General features: G+C 43.5%; 1 protein-coding gene across 11 annotated transcripts in view; it reads right to left on the minus strand.

The window, feature by feature from the left end:
* Positions 1-19,264, minus strand: part of mllt10 (MLLT10 histone lysine methyltransferase DOT1L cofactor) — a 280,530-nt gene that overhangs the window by 19,951 nt on the left and 241,315 nt on the right. For all 11 annotated transcript variants that reach the window (XM_085987805.1, XM_085987795.1, XM_085987802.1 and 8 more), the window contains one exon: positions 2,839-2,908. In XM_085987805.1, the coding sequence (XP_085843931.1) occupies positions 2,839-2,908 (70 nt within the window). The remainder of the gene's footprint in view (positions 1-2,838; positions 2,909-19,264) is intronic.

Consider the following 19,264-nt stretch of genomic DNA (forward strand, 5'->3'; position numbering starts at 1 on the left):
GTGAGAGAACCAACATGAGGGGAAAAACCTACTTGACCTCGTCCTTACCAATCTACCCGTCGCAGATGCATCTGTCCATGACAGTATTGGTAGCAGTGACTACCTCACAGTTCTTGTGGAGACCAAGTCCCATCTTCACACGGAGGACACCCTCCATCATGCTAAATGGGATAGATTCAGAACAGATCTAGCAACTCACAACTAGTTATCCATGAGGTGCTGTGGGCCATCAGCAGCAGCAGAATTGTAATCCACCACAATCTAATCTCATGGCTCGGCATAATACTCACTCTACCATTATCATCAAGCTAGGGGACCAACCTTGGTTCAATGAGGAGTGCAGAAGAGCATGCCAGGAGCAGCACCAAGCATACTCAAAAATGGGGTGCCAACCTGGGGAAGCTGCAACACAGGACTACATGCCTGCTAAACAATGGAAGCAGCATGCTATAGACAGAACTAAGCGATCCCACAACCAACAGATCAGATCAAAGCTCTGCAGTCCTGCCACATCCAGTTGTGAGCGACAGTGGAGGCTCCGTGAATATCCCCATCCTCAATGATGGCAGAGCCCAGCACGCGAGTGCAAAAGACAAGGCTGAAGCGTTTGCAACCATCTTCAGCCAGAAGTGCCGAGTGGATGATCAATTTCGACCGCCTCCTGAGGTCCCCACCATCACAGAAGCCAGTCTACAGCCAATTTGATTCACGCCATGTTATAACAAGAAACGGCTGGATACAGCAATGGCTATGGGCCCCGACAACATCCCGGCTGTTGTGCTGAAGACTTGTGCTCCAGAGCTAGCCACGCCTCTAGCCAAGCTGTTCCAGTACAGCTACAACAATGTGGAAAACTGCCCAGATTTGTCCTGTTCACAAAAAGCAGGACAAATCTAATCCGACCAGCTACTGCCCCATCAGTCTACTCTCAATCATCAACAAAATGATGCAAGTTGTCATCGACAGTGCTATAAAACGGCACATAGTCACCAATAACCTGCTCACTGATGATCAGTTTGGGTTCCGCTAGGACCACTCGGCTCCAGACCTCATTACAGCCTTGGTCCAAACATAGACAAAAGAGCTGAATTCCAGAGGTGAGGTGAGAGTGACTGCCCTTGACATTAAGGCAGCATTTGATCGAGAGTGACATCAAGGAGCCCTAGTAAAACTGAAGTCAATGGGAATCAGGGGGAAAACTCTCCACTGGCTGGAGACACACCTAGCACAAAGGAAGATGGTTGTGGGTGTTGGAGGCCAATCATCTCAGCCCCAGGACATCGCTGCAAGAGTTCCTCAGGGCAGTGTCCTAGGCCAAACCATCTTCAGCTGCTTCATCAATGACCTTCCCTCCATCATCATGTCAGAAGTGGGGATATTCACTGATGATTGCACCTTGTTCAGTTCCATTCACAACTCCTCAGATAATGAAGCAGTCCATGCCCGAATGCAGCATGACCTGGACGACATTCAGGCTTGGGCTGATAAGTGGCAAGTAACATTCGCGTCACACAAGTGCCAGGCAATGACTATCTCCAACGAGAGAGTCTAACCACCGTCTCTTGACATTCAATGGCAGTACCATTGCCGAATCCCCCACCATCAACATCCTGGGGGTCAGCACTGATGAGAAACTTAACTGGACCAGCACATAAATACTGTGGCTACAAGAGCAGGTCAGAGGCTCAGTATTCTTTGATGAGGGTCTCACTTCCTGACTCCCCAAAGCCTTTCCACCATCTACAAGGCACAAGTCAGGAGTGTGATGGAATACTCTCCACTTGCATGGATGAGTGCAGCTCCAACAACACTCAAGAAGCTCGACGCCATCTAGGACAAAGCAGCCCGCTTGATTGGCACCCCATCCACCACCTTAAATATTCACTCCCTCCACCACTGGCACACCGTGGCTGCAGTGTGTACCATCTAGAAGATGCACTGCAGCAACACGCCAACACTTCTTCGACAGCACCTCCCAAACCCATGACCTCTATCACCTAGAAGGACATGGGCAGCAGGTGCGTGGGAAAACCACCTCCAAGTTCCCCTCCAAGTCACACACCATCCTAACTTGAAAAGATATCGCCATTCCTTCATCGTTGCTGGGTCAAAATCCTGGAACTCCCTACCTTACAGTACTATGGGCGTACCTTCACCACACGGACTGCAGCGGTTCAAGAAGGCGGCTCACCATCACCTTCTCAAGAGCAATTAGGGATGGGCAATAAATGCTGGCCTTGCCAGCGTCGCCCAGGAATGAAAAAAAAAAAACAAATCCCAAACAATCCTCTGGTATAAAAAGCTGCTGAAGCACTTCTTCCACGGTCTCATATTTTCAAAGTATACGCTGTTACATAGTCAAACACAGCAGCCAGGTCCCACAAACAGCAATGAGATGAATAACTAATTAATCTATTTTGGGTAGAATTGGTTGAAGTAACGTTAGTTGAAATTGGTCAAAAAACGTCATAGTATATTTTATATCCATCTGAAAGACAGCACCTCTGACATTGCAGCATTCCAAGTACTACACGGAAGTGTCAGCCTAGAGTACGTGTTCAGGTCCTGTGCGGGACTTGAACGCACAATCTTTACTCAGAGATGAGTGTGTACCATTGAGCCAAGCTGATATATCTCCTACTCGCTATCCAGTAATTCCTGATGCAATCATGCATTTTCCTCATCCACCACCCTGAGGGATTGGAGGGCTATTAGCATTGTAGTCCAGCACAATTCACTGCCTTCATCACAGGTGATGAAAAGGCAAGGAAATGGAGGAAAATATGACTAAAAATGTCATACTTTTGTAGTCTAAAGTTTGCAATGCACATGGTTTACCGTGGTGAAAGACTTCCTCTTGGTGAACTGCTCCTCCCAGGAAGACTGCGGCTATTGTCCAAATCTTGATCTGAAAAATAAACAAACCTAGTTAACAAAATCATTAGCATACTGGAATGCTTTTAAATTTGCATGCACCAATTTTTTTTTTTTTATATAAACGATTTAGTATAGATTACTTTCATACGACCATCCTCACTCTTAAGTTATACTTCACAAACTTCAGCTCTGCATTCGGCCAGTCATTAATGGGGAGACGGGAAGTGGGCAAGGGCAACAAAGAGATACAGCATTTAATCTGTTGTGGACATTGGGCATGCAATTTATCTCTTCCCCATACTACTGTATATACAAATCATTGTCTTGGATGCTGAAAACCATAGAATAAGGTATGCAGTATGCAGCGGAGTTCTCAATTTTAGCTATGTCACAATGGGGTGGCAACAAAGAGAGGTCAGCTCCCTCTCCAATGCATCAGCTGTTCTCAACACCTGGTTGGTTAGATCAAGAGTTGATCAGCTACAAAAGGTATGTGGATTGGAAGGAAAAGGAGAAGGGCATTAGGGAGAACAAACTCGGGGGGAAAACAGTAATTCAGCCTTTATTATGACATGCGAAGTTTATGCATCTCCGAGTGGCTAGTTCAGAGCTGCACTATGAATAGGTCAGCCTTTCACTTGTAGACAATAGATGCGCAGGCCTTAAAAATCAGAGAAAAACGGTAGAATAAAAACTTGAAAAAGAGAGGAACAAGTCTTTTTTTTTTTTAAATCGTAATGAAATAATAACCAAAGTAGGAAACACATCTTTCTACCTCATAGCTCAGATTTTCTATCCCTTTAGTGCCTTTTGATTTGGACCCAAAACTGCTTTTAAGACTCAGCGGGTTGGTGGCAGGTCATGGCCCCACTGCTGGCTCCAGCCCGCTGTGTAGAATGAATTTATTGTGATTGGGCTTGTTAAGCCCACCCAGTGAGTATCCCGGCCAAATGAAGGAAGCGGGTCTGATGACGCATCATCAGCCGGTTTCCTTAAAGGGACCATGGCCAACTTTAATTTGACAGTTGTGCTGTCAGTGTTGTCATTGAGGTGCTGCAAACACTGACGAGCACTGCACACAGGTGCAGGGCTAGACCCAGGCTCTCCCATGACTCCCTCCATATACTTATGGAGGGAGTCACAGCACACGGAGGTCCTCTTCCCTTCCCATGGGTGGAGAAGACTTCCCAAGGAGATCAACACAGCCTGATTGCACATTGCAGAGGAAGGCACAAGCAGGGATGTCGTCAGGAGGACCTGGGTGCAGTGCTGCAAACGTTTCAATTATCTCAGTAGATCACAAAACATTAGTACAAAGCCACACTCAACCTCATCCTGCTGTGCCTCTCATCACATCCCCATCACTCTGCTTTCCCTACCCTACTCCTGCACATCCTTACTCACACCAACTCACCTTGCACCTCCACCCATCCCTCTCTATCTACATTATCACATCCCCATCTCACTAGGCACCCTCACAACTCACCCGCATCCTAATGCAATCATACCCACTAACAACACACAAGGGTAAGCACATGGGTGTTTTATCCAATGTTCATGTAAAGTTTCTGTTAATGTGGTGTCAAAGATTGAAACCTTTATTTTCAATACTTTGCGTTCTTGGACAGATTTGTGTGCACCTTTGGAAGTGGCTTAGTGAGTTGCAGTGAATGGTGAGACATAACTTCCCCACCCCGCAATGGTCATGAGTGTGAAAGGAATGGCTTGGGCATTGTTGGGATGCTTTATGGTGTTGGTGTGGGGTGGTGCCAACCTGGTGCATCATGTGGCAGCCATGGTGTACAGTGTCAAGTGAGGTAAATCTGGCTATGGTAAGGCCATCCCTGGCCTCCCGGGCAGCAATGTGGTCAGGTGCTGATGCCCTGTGCAGCATCAGTTGATTGCAGAGAAGGTTGGTGTTGTTATTGGTGCTGCTGGTGTGCCTGGTGCTGGTGTTGGGGCTGATTGTGGTGGGATTCTGAGGACCAAGGTGAGAGAGTATAAAAGTGCACTGATGCTGATGGAATAGATGGCAGGTGAAGTAGAGATGACCGAAGCGATCTGTCAATGGTGGGAGAAGTAATGAGGTCAGACTGGATGGAGACTTGTGTAAAGACTTGCAGCATCCTGAATCTGTAGTGGAAATGCAGTTTAGAGAAGCTAGTGGCTAAGGGAATATTTCTCAATCAGCCGGGAGCTTTGACTTGACATGTGAAGCTGTCAACTTATCAGCTAAAACAATGGCCACTGACTTCCTGCCTCAACTTCACAGACAAGGTCTAGGCACAGCGGGAAACCGGTAGGCGACCTGTCAAATTCAAAAAGCTGGGGAAAAAGCATTAAGTGGCTGTAAACAAGCCACTAATGATTTTAATTGCCTCCCCCTCCGCTGCGTGTCGGGTTTGCTCAGCGCGGGCAGACCCGATATTTGGTAAAGGCGCGTAGTGGCAGGTTGACAGCGGGGTCCTGACCCACTGTCCAAAAAAAACTTTCCCACCCAACCCGCCACTAATCGTGCCCGCTGATCCCACGCAAAATTCCCCTTTCATCTAAACTGCATATCGTCTGCTGCTGAAATATTAAAGTAGTAATGTTTCGTAAAAATATTAAAATTATGCTAAGTGGCAACTTTGTAATTACTATCCAAAGTGGTTTTATTTTTTTTTGGCTCAAAAACTAACTCAGAGATTGTCTTCCATCAAATAATAGCAATGGGACAGAAATTTAGAAGTAGATGATGAGTAAAAAGTTGTGAAATGGAGATAGAAAGCATCGACAGACTAATCATGGAGTAAGATACATTTGTGAAACAGAGAAAAATTGTGAAATTTGCTTGTGCACCATTCTAGTTACAGTTGAAAAGTACATTCGCTGAGTCAGAAGTGGTGCTGGGAAATTGGACAAATAGGAACATTTCCAAGTTCCACTACAGCAGTGGCAAAAGAGTACATGAGATTTTTTCCCACCCAGCACCTCAGAGGACTTAGGAGGCACAACTCAGCGGGCATTACCCCAGATAGCTACCGGAGCATGGCAGAGGAGCAGTTTGAGGTATCTCAGGCTCACCAGGGAGTCTTGAGTCAAGTATGATACCCGATCTAAAATGATCAGGGTATGGTAGCCAAGTGGTTATGTTACTGGACTAGCAACCCAGAGGTTGAGAGTTCAAACCCATGTTGGGAAATTGGACTGAATAAATCTGGTAATCTATGGGCTCGGAACAGAAAATGAACATTGGAAGCATAGGGCCTAGGTGGGTGAAAGCATAGCCACCAACTGTGACCAATCCAGGCTACCTTTTATGTCATGTACGTTCAAGCCCCATCATGCTGCTGTATGACCCTCTACGGGGTACTCCGGGGCACAATGCACACTGAACCTCTGCCCCGTATGAATTGGTTTCTCATAAACCATTGCTATCCTTCCTCATTAGTGCTCGATTTCCAGCTCAGTGTTACTGATATTTTCTTCCAGAGTTTGTGTGTATCTGTGTTAGTGACTGTTTGGTGCTGTGCTGAGTGTTGCTCTTCAGTTTCAGCAGCAGGGTGACTGGGTTCTTCCTTGGTCTGTGAATAGAGTAGATAATATATTAACAGTAAATAAACACGCATCCAATTAGGTATTAGATGGTTACTGCATGCCTTTTTATTTGTCTGGCCTCAATCAATGTATGGACATCATGCTACATATTGTGCAAATCACAAAATATAATCTAAATGACATGATACATACCGCAAGTCCAGTGCTGTCCTCCAAGGGCCACTAACCGCATGCCTTCGAAGCTCTCCCTGCCAAAGGGCTTCATCATATGGAATCGCAATTTATAATCTCGCGGTCTACTGGCTGTTCCACCCTGAACCCTCCAATTATATGACAATTTTTCCTGCAAACATAAGAGCAGTGGGGATCAAGGCATCCCAAATTGGCCACGGAACTGGTTTCCTGCGATATATTTCCCTCATGCCACGTACAAGTATTTACATATCTTATTTCCTAAATTCTTAACATTTAGTGAAGTTTGTTTTGCATACGTATCTTTTACAAACTTCTCTCGTGCATATTTTTCCAGCACTAAGCAAGATCCCACAAACAGCATTGTGATAATGACCAGATAGTCTGTTTTAGTGATGTTGGTTGAGAGATAAATATCGACTAGGACACCAGGGAGAACACCCCCGTTCTTCTTCGAAATAGTGCCATGGGATATTTTACATCCACCCAAGGGGGCAGACGGAGCCTCATTTTAACATCTCATCCAAAAGACGGCACCTCGAACAGTGCAGCACTCCCTCAGATTGCATTTCAATACTTTACAGCCTGGCAGGGCAGTCTGAACCCCTGGTGTTCTCGGAGCTCATTTTAATTCTCCCTTCCATTCCCACCTTGACCTTTTTGCCTTTGACCTTCTACACTGTTCAAATTAAGTCCAACGCATGCTTCCAGAACAATATCTTATCTTTCTCCTGGATACTATGCAACCCTCTGCCCTGAACACTGTCTTTGTCTTTGTTAACCATCCTTTCCTTACAGCAGGAGGTGCTGCTGTTGGTGATGCAGGATCAGTCAGTATCTGGGGGGGTGGAGATGCTTCTGCAGAACAGTGCTGGCAGGGCAGTCTGAGCTCCTAGTGTTAGCTACTCTTCCCCAGCTACCCCCCACCTCTTTTTGGGACTGCTTGCCAGTATTTTCTGTTTAATTCCAGATCTGATCTGCAGGCTTTGTATTTTTATTTTCTCCTCGTCACCTTGTTATTTTCTTCGTTATTCTCATCACAGCCTTAGCTATTCACATGTTCTAAGTTTTCTGTTTCTCTAATACAGGAAACTTTGGTTTATCCGGAGGTTAACTGTCCAGAATGCTCGAGCCACCGGCAAAATTCAGGAGTCGGTTCAGTAAGTTTTTTTTCTTTTCGTTGCTTTTTTTTCCACCAGTCAGGCTCTGCAAGGTCTAGCTAAAGCTGTTGCTTAGCTACAGAGATGCTTGCAAGCTACGGCCGACTGTTTAGAAGCTGTGGGTTTGTTGTTAGATACGGAGCTCAAAAGCTTCCGTATGTTTTAACATTAGCGCTGGTTTGTCCGGCAGTTTTGATGGGACGGCAACAGCTCGGTCCTGTCGGTGCCGGATAGCACAAAGTTTCCTGTATCTTCAGTTTCTTGAATGCTTCTTTCCATTGTCTTACATAAAGATCATCAAAGTCATCTAACAATCTTTTTTGAAGCAAGTTAGATCATTCCACTGATATTTCCTTTTCTTTTTCCTTCCTTTCCTGTTTTTATTTTGAAGTGCTTGTTCATCTATAATTTTTCTTTTATGAAGGGTTCAGATGGAAATATTATTTTATCTCTTCTCTCCACAGATGCTATACGGATGTTTCCAACATTTTTTATTAACTTGACTTATCCTATTTTAGATGCTGATCAACCTGCTTAGTATTTTGAACATTTTTTGTTTTAAAACTTTACAACAAGGACAAGGTTAGAAATGATGGCCTGTGATAATAGAGAGTGATGCAATGTGGTAGGATAAATAGAAACATCACCTACACTTTAGAAAATAAGAAACTGAATGGGGTAGAAGAGCAAAGTGATGTAGGGATACAGGTGAACAAATCATTAAAAGCAGCATCGCAGGTCAGCAAAGCAATTAAAAATGCTAACAAAACACGAATTTATTTCTAGGGATATAGAATTCAAAAGTAGTGACGTAATGTTAAACTTGTATAGGAGCCTGGTCAGGCCACACTTAGGAGTACTGTGCACAGTTCTAGAATCATAGAAATTTACGGCACAGAAGGAGGCCATTAGGCCCATCGCGTCTGTGCCAGCAGATAAAGAGCTATCCAGCCTAATCCCACTTTCCAGCTCTTGATCCGTAGCCCTGTAGGTTACAGCACTTCAAGTACATATCGTATTTAAAAAGTACTTGGATGAGGGTTTCTGCCTCTACCACCCTTTCAGGCAGTGAGTTCCAGACCCCCACCACCCTCTGGGTGAAAAAGTTCTGGTCTCCATACTATAAAAAAGACACAGAAGCACTGGAGAAAGTGCAAAAAGGATTTACAAGGATTGTACCAGAACTGAGAGATTACAGCTACCGGGAAAGGTTGGGGCTTTTCTCTTTAGAAAAGAGAAGACTAGATGACCTGATAGAGGTCTTTAAAATTGTGAATGGGTTGGACAGGGTAGATGTGGAGAGAATGTTTCCACTTATGGGAGAATCCAAAACTAGGGGCCATAAATGTAGTTACTAATAAATCCAATAGGGAAAGGAGAAATTTCGAGAGTGGCTAGAATGTGGAACGTGCTACCACAGGAAGTGGTTGAGGCAAATAGCTTGGATGCTTTCAAAAGGAAAGTAGATGTGTACATGAGAGAAAAGGGAATAGAAAGATGCTGAAAGGCTGAGATGAGGCAGAGGGAATGGGAAGAGATTCTTGGAGTATAAACAGCAGCACCGACTAGTTGGGCCAAATGGATTGTTTCTGTACTGTTTATTCTATGTAATTCCTCAAAATATAGGTGTTAATCCATGTAAAATAAACTGATCAACACCTGCATTAAAAAAGCAGGGGAACAACATATTGATAGGTTAAGTATTCATCCATTATTATTGCCAATAAGAATTTCTACATATTCTGCTCTTTTGAGTCTGTTAGAAAGATTTATTTTCTTTTAAAAATAAAAATCATTACACATTGCAATCATGAACAATTAAAGTTGATGAAAACTGGTTTGCAGAAACATGCACAGAGAGCTGAATTTTGTGCTCTCAGATAAAGTAAATGTAATGGACTGCGAGTCTGGAGATGGCAATCGGATCATATTCCTATTTATTGCCACTCCTCACATTTCCCCTGCAGTTGCCAACTTCTCCAATACTGGCAGTGCAATTTTTCCTCAGTTACTGCACTCTTAACAGAGGAACCTCCACACAGAAGCAAACTTAAAACAGTTTTCAAAGTTATCTAACATAAACCAGGCACTACAACTCACCCAAAAACAGGCTAAAAGTCTCCATTGCACATCATAGGAGTTAAAGCCTAAATATGGAAATCTTAGTGTATTTTTTTAAATTTAAGTTAAACTAAGCACCACTCCAACCCTAAACCTTAGTTTATTTCTAAATTCTGCAATTGCAATGACAGGATTGCTCAAATAAAGCCAGTTAATGCATTCACATCAGGGAACATCCCTCTTATTCATGCAAAAAATCAACTTCAACCAGTCTTGAAGAAAATAAATGGTTACCTAAGTTAGCAAAAAAAGTGCAATATATTAAATGTCTGGTATATAAGACATATATCCTTGTTAGTATCACACTGACTTGCTAGAACACTTTCCCCAACACCCACACGGTTATAAAACAACATATCCTTCAACTCAAAGAGCAACGCCATGTGAGTTCAGCATAAAGAAAAACCTTATATTTGGAGCACACCTGTACTTGTGACTAAGAATCAAATTGGTCAAACCTTTCTGCCTCAGGTTTATGTGCAAACAACAAATGGTACCAACAAGCTCCAATTCCTCCCTCTAGCTAGATTCAGTTGGCCACAGTCCTGCCCTTCAACCAATCTGATTCTTTCAGATAGCCTTGAGACCTGCCTTCTAACTGATTTGACTAGTTGGATACGGAGAGCCTCCGACATCCAATTCAAAAAGCTGATTTTTGTGAAATACTAATAAGCTGACACAGTTTGAAAAGTTTACTGCTGCCTTAAAATACTGACATGTATGCTGTTAGCCTGCATTCACACTAGGGAACTGCCCATGTCCTAACTCTCACCAAGTCCCGTTCACCTGTGCTTGCTGACCTACATTGGCTCCTGGTTAAGCAAAGCCTCGATTTTAAAATTCTCATCCTGGTTTTCAAAACTCTCCATGGCCTCGCCCATCCTTATCTCTATCTCCACCAGCCCTACAACCACCCTCCCCCAACCCCTGAAATCTCTGCTCCATCAATTCTGGCCTCATGAGCATCCCCAATTTTAATCACTCCACCATTGGCGACTGCGCCTTCAGCTGCCAAGGCCCGAAGCTCTGGAATTCCCTCCCTAAACCTCTCCGCCTCTCTACCTCTCTTTCCTCCTTTAAGACACTCCTTAAAACCTACCACTTTGACAAAGCATCTGCCCCAATATCTCCTTCTGTGGCTCGGTGTAAAGTTTTGTTTGATAACGCTCCCGTGAAGCACCTTGTGATGTTTTACTATGTTAAAGGTGCTATATAAATGCAAGTTGTTGTTGCTGTAAGTCTCTATGGATAAAGTTCCAAAAAAGCCAATTGGCCATGAAAGAATAGGTGTTGAAAAAAAGACCAAAATTATCTGGGAACATTAAAAAAACACATGCACCAAATGCACAATGGGCATTTGCGGTCATCTGATTTTCACTATCCTGTTGTACTTAATACAGTAATTCTGAATTTCAGGCTTGATTCCATGACTGGAAGTGACAGCAGAGAAAGAACTCAAGAGTAACACAAAAATCCAAGACACAAGTTGCAAAACTAAAAACTCCTCTAATGAGCATCATGCTTCCCCATTTTGTTAACTTCAAAATACAATATACAAAAATGGTACAGTAACCTGATCATGTAACTTTGGACCACCTCCATCAGAGCAGTACTTCTTAAGCCTCTGCAATGGGGCTTGAAACCACAACCTTCTGATGAGTGAGAGTGCTACCACTGAACCAAGGCCGAAACTCAATCGTACAAAACTTCCTCTATCTATGCATTGGGGACATTCAATCATTCCTAGAAGAAATACATGATCAGTCCCTTTTTTTCCTCCACCACATTGGCACTCACTCCCATAAAGGGAAGCATCATGGCAGAGACTTATTTGAGCATAAATAGAAGCTGCTTCTTTCCAAAACCCAGATAATGACCCCATTGTTTAGCCTTCTGAAAGTTAATGCTTCTTCCACATTCATTATCATAGGCACAAAGAAGAGGATTGAAACCACCTGGCACATTTCTATCTGGACCAGCAACATCTCTAGCAGAGGAGAGACTAAAGGCACTTTAACGAGGCTGCTTACATTCTAGAGAATGTTTTAATAGTGGAGTACTCAAATATGTCTCCTTGATAAGTCCACTCAAAGAGCGATGATCATAAGATGAATGTTGGCACTGGTGTAGAGTCCTCAGTCAAGTTCAGCTGAGACTTGTCAGGGTTAATTCCAGTCGATAACAGTTTCTCAGCTGCTTCAGCAGAAACCAACGATTAGATCAACAGGAGAAAGAAACCAATTGCTTTGGCTGAATTTGAAGACTGTGCCACTGGCAGTGAAAACATCCTATATTCCAGTTGACAACTGGGATGTTCTGATCACTCAAGTGGATCAGATATCTTGCACAGAGGCTGCGTCCACAGGCAGTGACAATGATTGACACCTCCTCCATCATTCTGTGTGTTGTTTGTGAGAGCCATGTGCCAACTTGGAAATCAAGGTTTCACCGTGTCTGAAAGAATCACTGTATCTGAAATAATCAAGCTTCAATGTGCTAGGAGCTGGTATTCATTTATGGATGATCCACCCATGCCACACCTTTCTCTTAATTCAGGAGCTATTTTGTGAATTGAAAAGTTTGTGAAGTGAAGAAAGAGAGAATGTGTGGCAGTCAACACAGTCTTGAGGCAATGAAAAACCTGGAGTGAGAACCAAGAGTCAGCTGAAATTTACATATTTGTAATACAGTTTTTTGTTTGCAAGATGGCCTCTTCCAAAGCAAACCTCAGTATTCTGCAACACGAAAGTTCAAAAAACTGTATTGAGCAGGAGAGAAATTATAAAAGTTGAAAGAAAGAGTGGAAAGAAATCCCACTGGTGACTTACAGTACAATGAAAAAAAAGCTACATCTTCAAAAAAGAAAATCCAACAATTTGGTCTGTCAAACAAGGGCAAAATCAATCCTATAGCCACAGTGGCTAGTAACAAGAACCCTTCCCTGGAGCCAAATGATTGGTTACACTTCACCTTCATCCTGCACCCCCTGGGCAAGTAACCTGATGTCCATATTAGGCCAGTTATATTCACAGTATCAGCCAATACTAGACAGTAAAATTTGAGTGGGAGCAACAGATGGTGACTACTGAGTTCCATAGGAATCTAATGCACCATATCTTGGCTCTTTGAGAAGTCTAGGGGTTACCTCAGTGAGCTTATGGACTCCCTGGACTCACTTCTGTGTCAGTGGTCTCTACCACAGTAGAGGTCAGACATGTTGTCCTCCAAGACGGCCTTCAGTTTTTGATGTGCTCCTGCTACTGAAGTTAATGAAGAATAAGCAGGAACTGAAATAAAAACAGAAAATGCTGGAAATGCACAACAGTGACTTAAATAGGGATTCTATAAACATGTTCTTTGGTCTTTTTCATGTGGAATTGAAAACTGCCTCTCAAAATTTGGTGCAAAACCAGACAAAGACATAAGTAATTACAAGAAATTGGGGGAGGGGGTTAGAAGCAAAGGCACTTTGCTTAATATGGCCCTTCCCCCTTCCCAATAAAAGCAACAACACAAGAAAAATAAGGGAAATCTCAATAACCAACAGCATTCTGACTTGCTAGGGTTTTTCACAATTCTTTTGTATTAGTGGTGTAAATTTATATTTTAAAGCCCAATCTATTGGCAATCATTTATATTGTGTGCTGACTAACCAATTGCAGGCTTTAAAAAAAGATCTGTTTACTTGCAAAGAACCCAATTTGGCCTCTTCCAGGGGTTTCCCTTACACTATTGAGTCATGTGACCTCCTGACCTCTGTTCAAGCCAAAAGCATGACTGATTCATTCTTGTTAAATTGCCTAGCCCTCCCCCAGGAGGTTGGGGGTGGGAGGAGAGAAAGAGAAAGTATGGCTTCCTTCAGATGTCACTGATTCTTCAGGAAAAATGAAGCAACCGCTCCATCCCTTCTTTAAAAGTTAGAGAATAACTTACCATTAATAATAGCAATTTAGACAAATACCAGCAAGATTAATAAAGGGGAGGAAAAACTGAAAGGGACACATTTTCTATTTTTAAAACAAAATGTTCTCTCTAGTAGGTTCCGATCTTTGACATAGAAAGTAATCTAATACAGTCGCATGAACAATAAAAAGGGAGGCTCAGCCCATTCATGACAAAACATAGTGGTGTGTTCTTATTCACTGCACAAAACTAAGAGAATTGAACACATCAATCACTTCAGCCACAGGAGACGTTGCAGCATTCCAGTATACCAATAACTTTAGTCAAACATTTACACTTCTGGCACTGAAAAATGAGCTATAACACTTAGTAACAACAGCATTAACATTTTTCTTCTAACATCTAAATTGTTTTGTCTAAAATGGTACAATGAAGATATCATAAGGTGCTTCAGTAATTGGCTTCCTGGGAAAATTAAAAAGCAATAGACTACTTCTCATAGGATGGGAGCTTCAAAACAATTTGCAAAATTCTTCTAAAACTTTGTTCAGTAGGTGGTCAAAGCCAAGTCAAAAATCCTTTCTTTGAAGTGAGAATATCTGCATGAGTCAGCTGAAGCAATTAAAAGAAAAAAGGCAGTAAAATAAAACAATGAATCAGTGTAAAACTGAACCATTCTTGGTTTCTCATTTAATCCTTGCCACTTGGGACACCACAGTATTTTAATCTTATAGAACTGTAGTACAGACCAACATTTGATCGCTGTTCTAGGATTGTAATGTTGTGGGGGGGGGGGGGAGGACTTTATCACTAACATTTTCTACAGAAACAAGGGGGAAAAGGAAATAAATGACCAATTATAGGCTTCCCCTCCAAAAAAAGTTGTTTAGAAAGGCAGGTAAAACACTTTCCCCTCCTTCCATTTTATTTTATACAGTGTCAGCTTAGTAGCACCCTCACCTCTGAGTCAGAAGGTTGTGGGTTCAAGTCCCACTCCAAGGATTTGAGCACAATTCTAGGCTGACGCTCCAGTGCAGTACTGAGGGAGTGCTACACTGTCGGAGGTGCCGTCTTTCGGATGAGACGTTAAACCAAGGGCCCATCTGCGCTCTCAGGTGGACGTAAAAGATCTTATGGCACTATTTCAAAGAAGGAGTTATTCCTGGTGTCCTAACCAATATTTATCCCTCAATCAAATATCACTAAAGCAGATTATCTGGTCATTATCACATTGCTGTTTGTAGGAGCTTGCTGTGTGCAAATTGGCTGCCGCGTTTCCTACATTACAACAGTGACTACATTTCAAAAAGTACTTCATTGGCTGTAAAGCGCTTTGGGACATCCGGTGGTCGTGAAAGGCGGTATGTAAATGCAAGTCTTTCTTTTTTTTTTAAATTTCTCTTTTTCCCTCTGGTCTAACAATGAAAGCAGTAATGACAATTGTTCTCTCATTACAGGTAATACCCAAAACAGAAATGAAAGTGTATTAGGATTGCACTGTCATTTTTGCTCCCCGATAGACATTACTGGCTGGGGCTTTGAATCAATTCAAGACATTCGAGTTGTTGGATTGTGAAATTCTTTGTTTTTTTACTTTATAATAAGAAAGTACAAGACTGGAAAGTACTACATAGTCCATCTAGCCAGTCCCAAAAACAAATATCACTCAATCACATACTCCTTTAAATATCTATCCAATTCTTCATCGCCTACCTGGCCAATCTACCATACACATTTACAACCCTCTGCATAAAGTAGTTAAAATCTAAACCCCTCTTCTAAGGTTGAGCCTGTTTACCTGGTTTCAGTGTTTGTTGGCAATCTTAAAAGATAATCAGAGTTCAGTTTATCAACTCCCTTAAGATTCTCGAATACTTGAACATCTCCCCTAAACTTTCCATTCCCCAGAGAAAATAATCCCAAACTCTTCAACCTCTTCTCATAGTTCAGATGCCTTAAGCGAGGTACTAGCTTGCCCATTTTATTTATTATTTGTATTTTCTTTGATACAGGTCTAAATGACTCACTACCACATTCTGCCCGAACAGCTAAAACAGCTCACTCTTCAGTCACATTTTGTGAAGTGTTTAAAATAAAATCTTGAAAATATCCATTTAGAATTTGAAAACACTCAACTGTAGGAAATTATAAAATTGTTCTAGTCCCCATATAATTTGAAGTTGCTTCATTTGAATTATTACTTTGAATTTTTTGGAGCCAAAAAAACCTCTGAATTAACAGGAATAGATTGTATGATACTCTGCCCCTCAAACAGCTCCTGGGTTCACTCCTATCCACAATTGTCTCCGAATTTGGGCACTGGTTCGTTGACGCTAGAGTTGACTCACCACTGGACATCAGACTTCAACTTTGGACTCTCCTATCGTTTCCTCCTTGTCCTCTGCTCAAGACCAGGACATATCTCTCCTAATCCCTGCCATGCCTTTGTAACCCAAATTCCCTGTGTGTCCATTCGTGTATGCATTTTGACTGCTGCTTCAGACCCAAAGCTATTACATCGATCTCCCTTTTTTTTTTCCCTTGGCCAACTTTCAAACACTTCTCTCCTGTCTCCTCCCCTTCCCGTCACCTTTCATTTCTCCTTTCTCAGGCACTCTGTCCCCCTCAATCCCTAACCTAACCCATCACTACTCCTCTACTTTCCTACTCTCTTGCCACCGTCCCAGGCTTGAATCCCCCTTGGATAAGCCAAAATCTACTCTCTGTGCCCCTCTCAGCATTCCCTGAAGGGCCCATTAAGGCATTCATTGCTGGCTCCTTACGAGCAGCAACCCAAACTGCCCCATTCTTTTCTCTTGCTGACATTTGAACACAGCAGGCCTGCTGGTGGCTAATATTGCCAATCTCCTTCCCATCCTGCTCACCCCAATTACAACTGCTGCCTCGGACTCGGTCAGTGGATCAAAAATTGCTGCTTCTCTATGCGTTTTCCTCCAAAATGCCCATGCATTTGCGAACCTTACTGTGGATAAATGCATTGATGGAAATTTGGCTTTGACAGAAACTTGACTCACAGGTGGCGACACGGTGCCCCTTACTGAAGCCTCCCCATTGGGTTATACGTTCCACCACCTGCCCTGCCCAAATAACCATGGTGGTGGCGTGGCCCTTATCTCTAAATCACACCTTGGTCTCTCCCCCTACCCCTCTGGCACTTTCTCCTCCTTTGAGCAAATCAACTTGGTCCACCTCTTTCCTTTAATCCCCAAGATATCCTCCCTCAAACACCTGCACTGAGCAAATACTCAACCTTGGTGATTTCAATCTCTACTTCAACTCCCCTTGTCTTCTCGCCTCTGATTTCACAGCCCTCCTGTCCTCTCTACACCTCTCCTTCCATATAAACTCTCCTACCAATATCCACGACCACCCCTTCAACTTTGGCATGTGGCCTCTCTGCTCCCATGGTCCTGATCACAGACAAGGCCTTTTCCAACCACTTTCTTGCACGCTTCATCATCCAAATCCTCCAACCCCTTCCAATCCCTCTTCCTCCATGACTCCCCAAGTCACTTACAATTGCACTTTAAAATTAAAGTGGGAATGCAGAGACTAATTAAAGTAGGAATGCAGAAGACTTCAGCTGTTGATTTGATCAACCACTCCCTTACCTCCACCTTTGATGCCCTTGTTCCAAGTAAAACTATTACTCATTCCCATCCTGGTTATTCCTCCTGGTATGACCCCAATCTTCATGCTCTCAAGTCCAAAGAGCATAGACTTGAGCTTATCTGGCATACAACTGGTTCAGTAATCAATCATCAGATCTGGTTCGACCATAGCAAGTGCAATTGGGTCCCGTCTTCCTCTGCTAAAAACGCCCACTGCTCCAGGGTCATCCTGGAGAGCAAAGATAATAACCGGCCTCTTTTCTCCAATACCACTCCTTCAGCTCCTCTCCCATGCTCCCTCAACCCTCACTTCAAAAACAAGCATGAGGAATTCATCAACTTCTTTGTTACTAAGTTTGAGACCATTCGTTCACTGCTTCCCCTGGTCCCCCAATCCAAACCTGCCACCTTGCACCTGTGTCTTTCTTTAGTTTCTCTCCTTTCTACCATCATGCCCTCTCCAAGTTCATCTTGTCCATGAGACCCACCTTTTGCTCCCTTGACCCCATTTCCACTAAATTCTGGCCAACCAATTTCCCTTCTCGGCCCCCATGTAAATGCTTTGCTCTCCTCGGGTACTGTCCCTCTCCCTTTCAAAGCCGCTATCAACCACCAGAATCCACCCTCAACCTTTCAAATCTTGCAAACTGCTCCCCCATCTCTAATCTCCTTTTCTTCTCCAAAGCCCTTGAAAGTGTTCCCGTCTCGCAAATCTGTGCCCATCCTTCCGTCAATGGCAATCAGCTTCCCCGCCCCACCCCCCACCTCCTGCCATAGCACTGAAATGGTTATAATCAAGTGACATCCTCTCTGACTGTGACTGTGGTGCATTTTCCCTCCTCCACCCTCTTTGCACAGATTGACATGAACCACCACACCATCCTCCTTCAGTACTTCCCCTCTGTTCTCCAGATCAGTGGAACTGCACTTGCTTGGTCCCACTCTGACCTATCCAATCGTAGCCAGAGCAGCTCCAGCAATGGCTTTTCTCCCCATCGCTACCTCTGGAGCCCCCTAAAGATCTATCCTTTGCCCTCTCCCCTTCCTCATCTACATGCGGCTCTTGGCGACATCATTCGCAGACAGAGGTTAGCTTTCACACGTATGCGGATGACACCCAGCTCTACTTCTCCACTGCCTCAGGGCTGACAGACTGCTTGTCCAATAAGCTACAATTTACTCGTGTTAAACATTGGCACGACCAAAGCCACCATCTTCACCACAAACTCTGTACCCTTACCACCAATTCCATTCCTCTCCCCAGCACCGTCTCAGATTGAACCAGACTGCCTGAAAACTTGGCGTCCTATTTGACCCCGAGCTGAGCTTCTAACCCACATCCGCTCTATCATAAAGGTTGCCTTTTTCAATCTCTGTAATAATGCTTGCCTCCATCCCTGCCATAGCCCATTTGCTGCTGAAAATCTCATCGGTGCCTTGGTCACCACCAGACTCGACTATTTCAATACTTTCCTGGCTGACCTCCTATCCTTTCATGCTCTATAAACTTCAGCGCATCCAAAACTCTACTGCTTGTATCCTACCATGTACCAATTAGAAACATAGAAGATAGGAGCAGGTGTAGGCCATTCGGCCCCTCGAGCCTGCTCCGCCATTCAATCTGATCATGGATGATCATCCAAATTCAGTACCACGTCCCGGCTTTCTCCCCATACCCCTTGATCCCTTTAGCCTTAAGAAATATATCCAACTCCTTCTTGAATATATTTAATGAATTGGCCTCAACTGCCTTCTGTGGTCGAGAATTCCACAGGTTCACCACTCTCTGGGTGAAGAAATTCCTCCTCATTTCTGCCCTAAATGGCTTACCCCCTTATC

The sequence above is a fragment of the Somniosus microcephalus genome, chromosome 5 (assembly GCF_052327205.1).
Source record: "Somniosus microcephalus isolate GS21.2 chromosome 5, FLI_Smic_1.0, whole genome shotgun sequence".
NCBI lineage: Eukaryota > Metazoa > Chordata > Chondrichthyes > Squaliformes > Somniosidae > Somniosus > Somniosus microcephalus.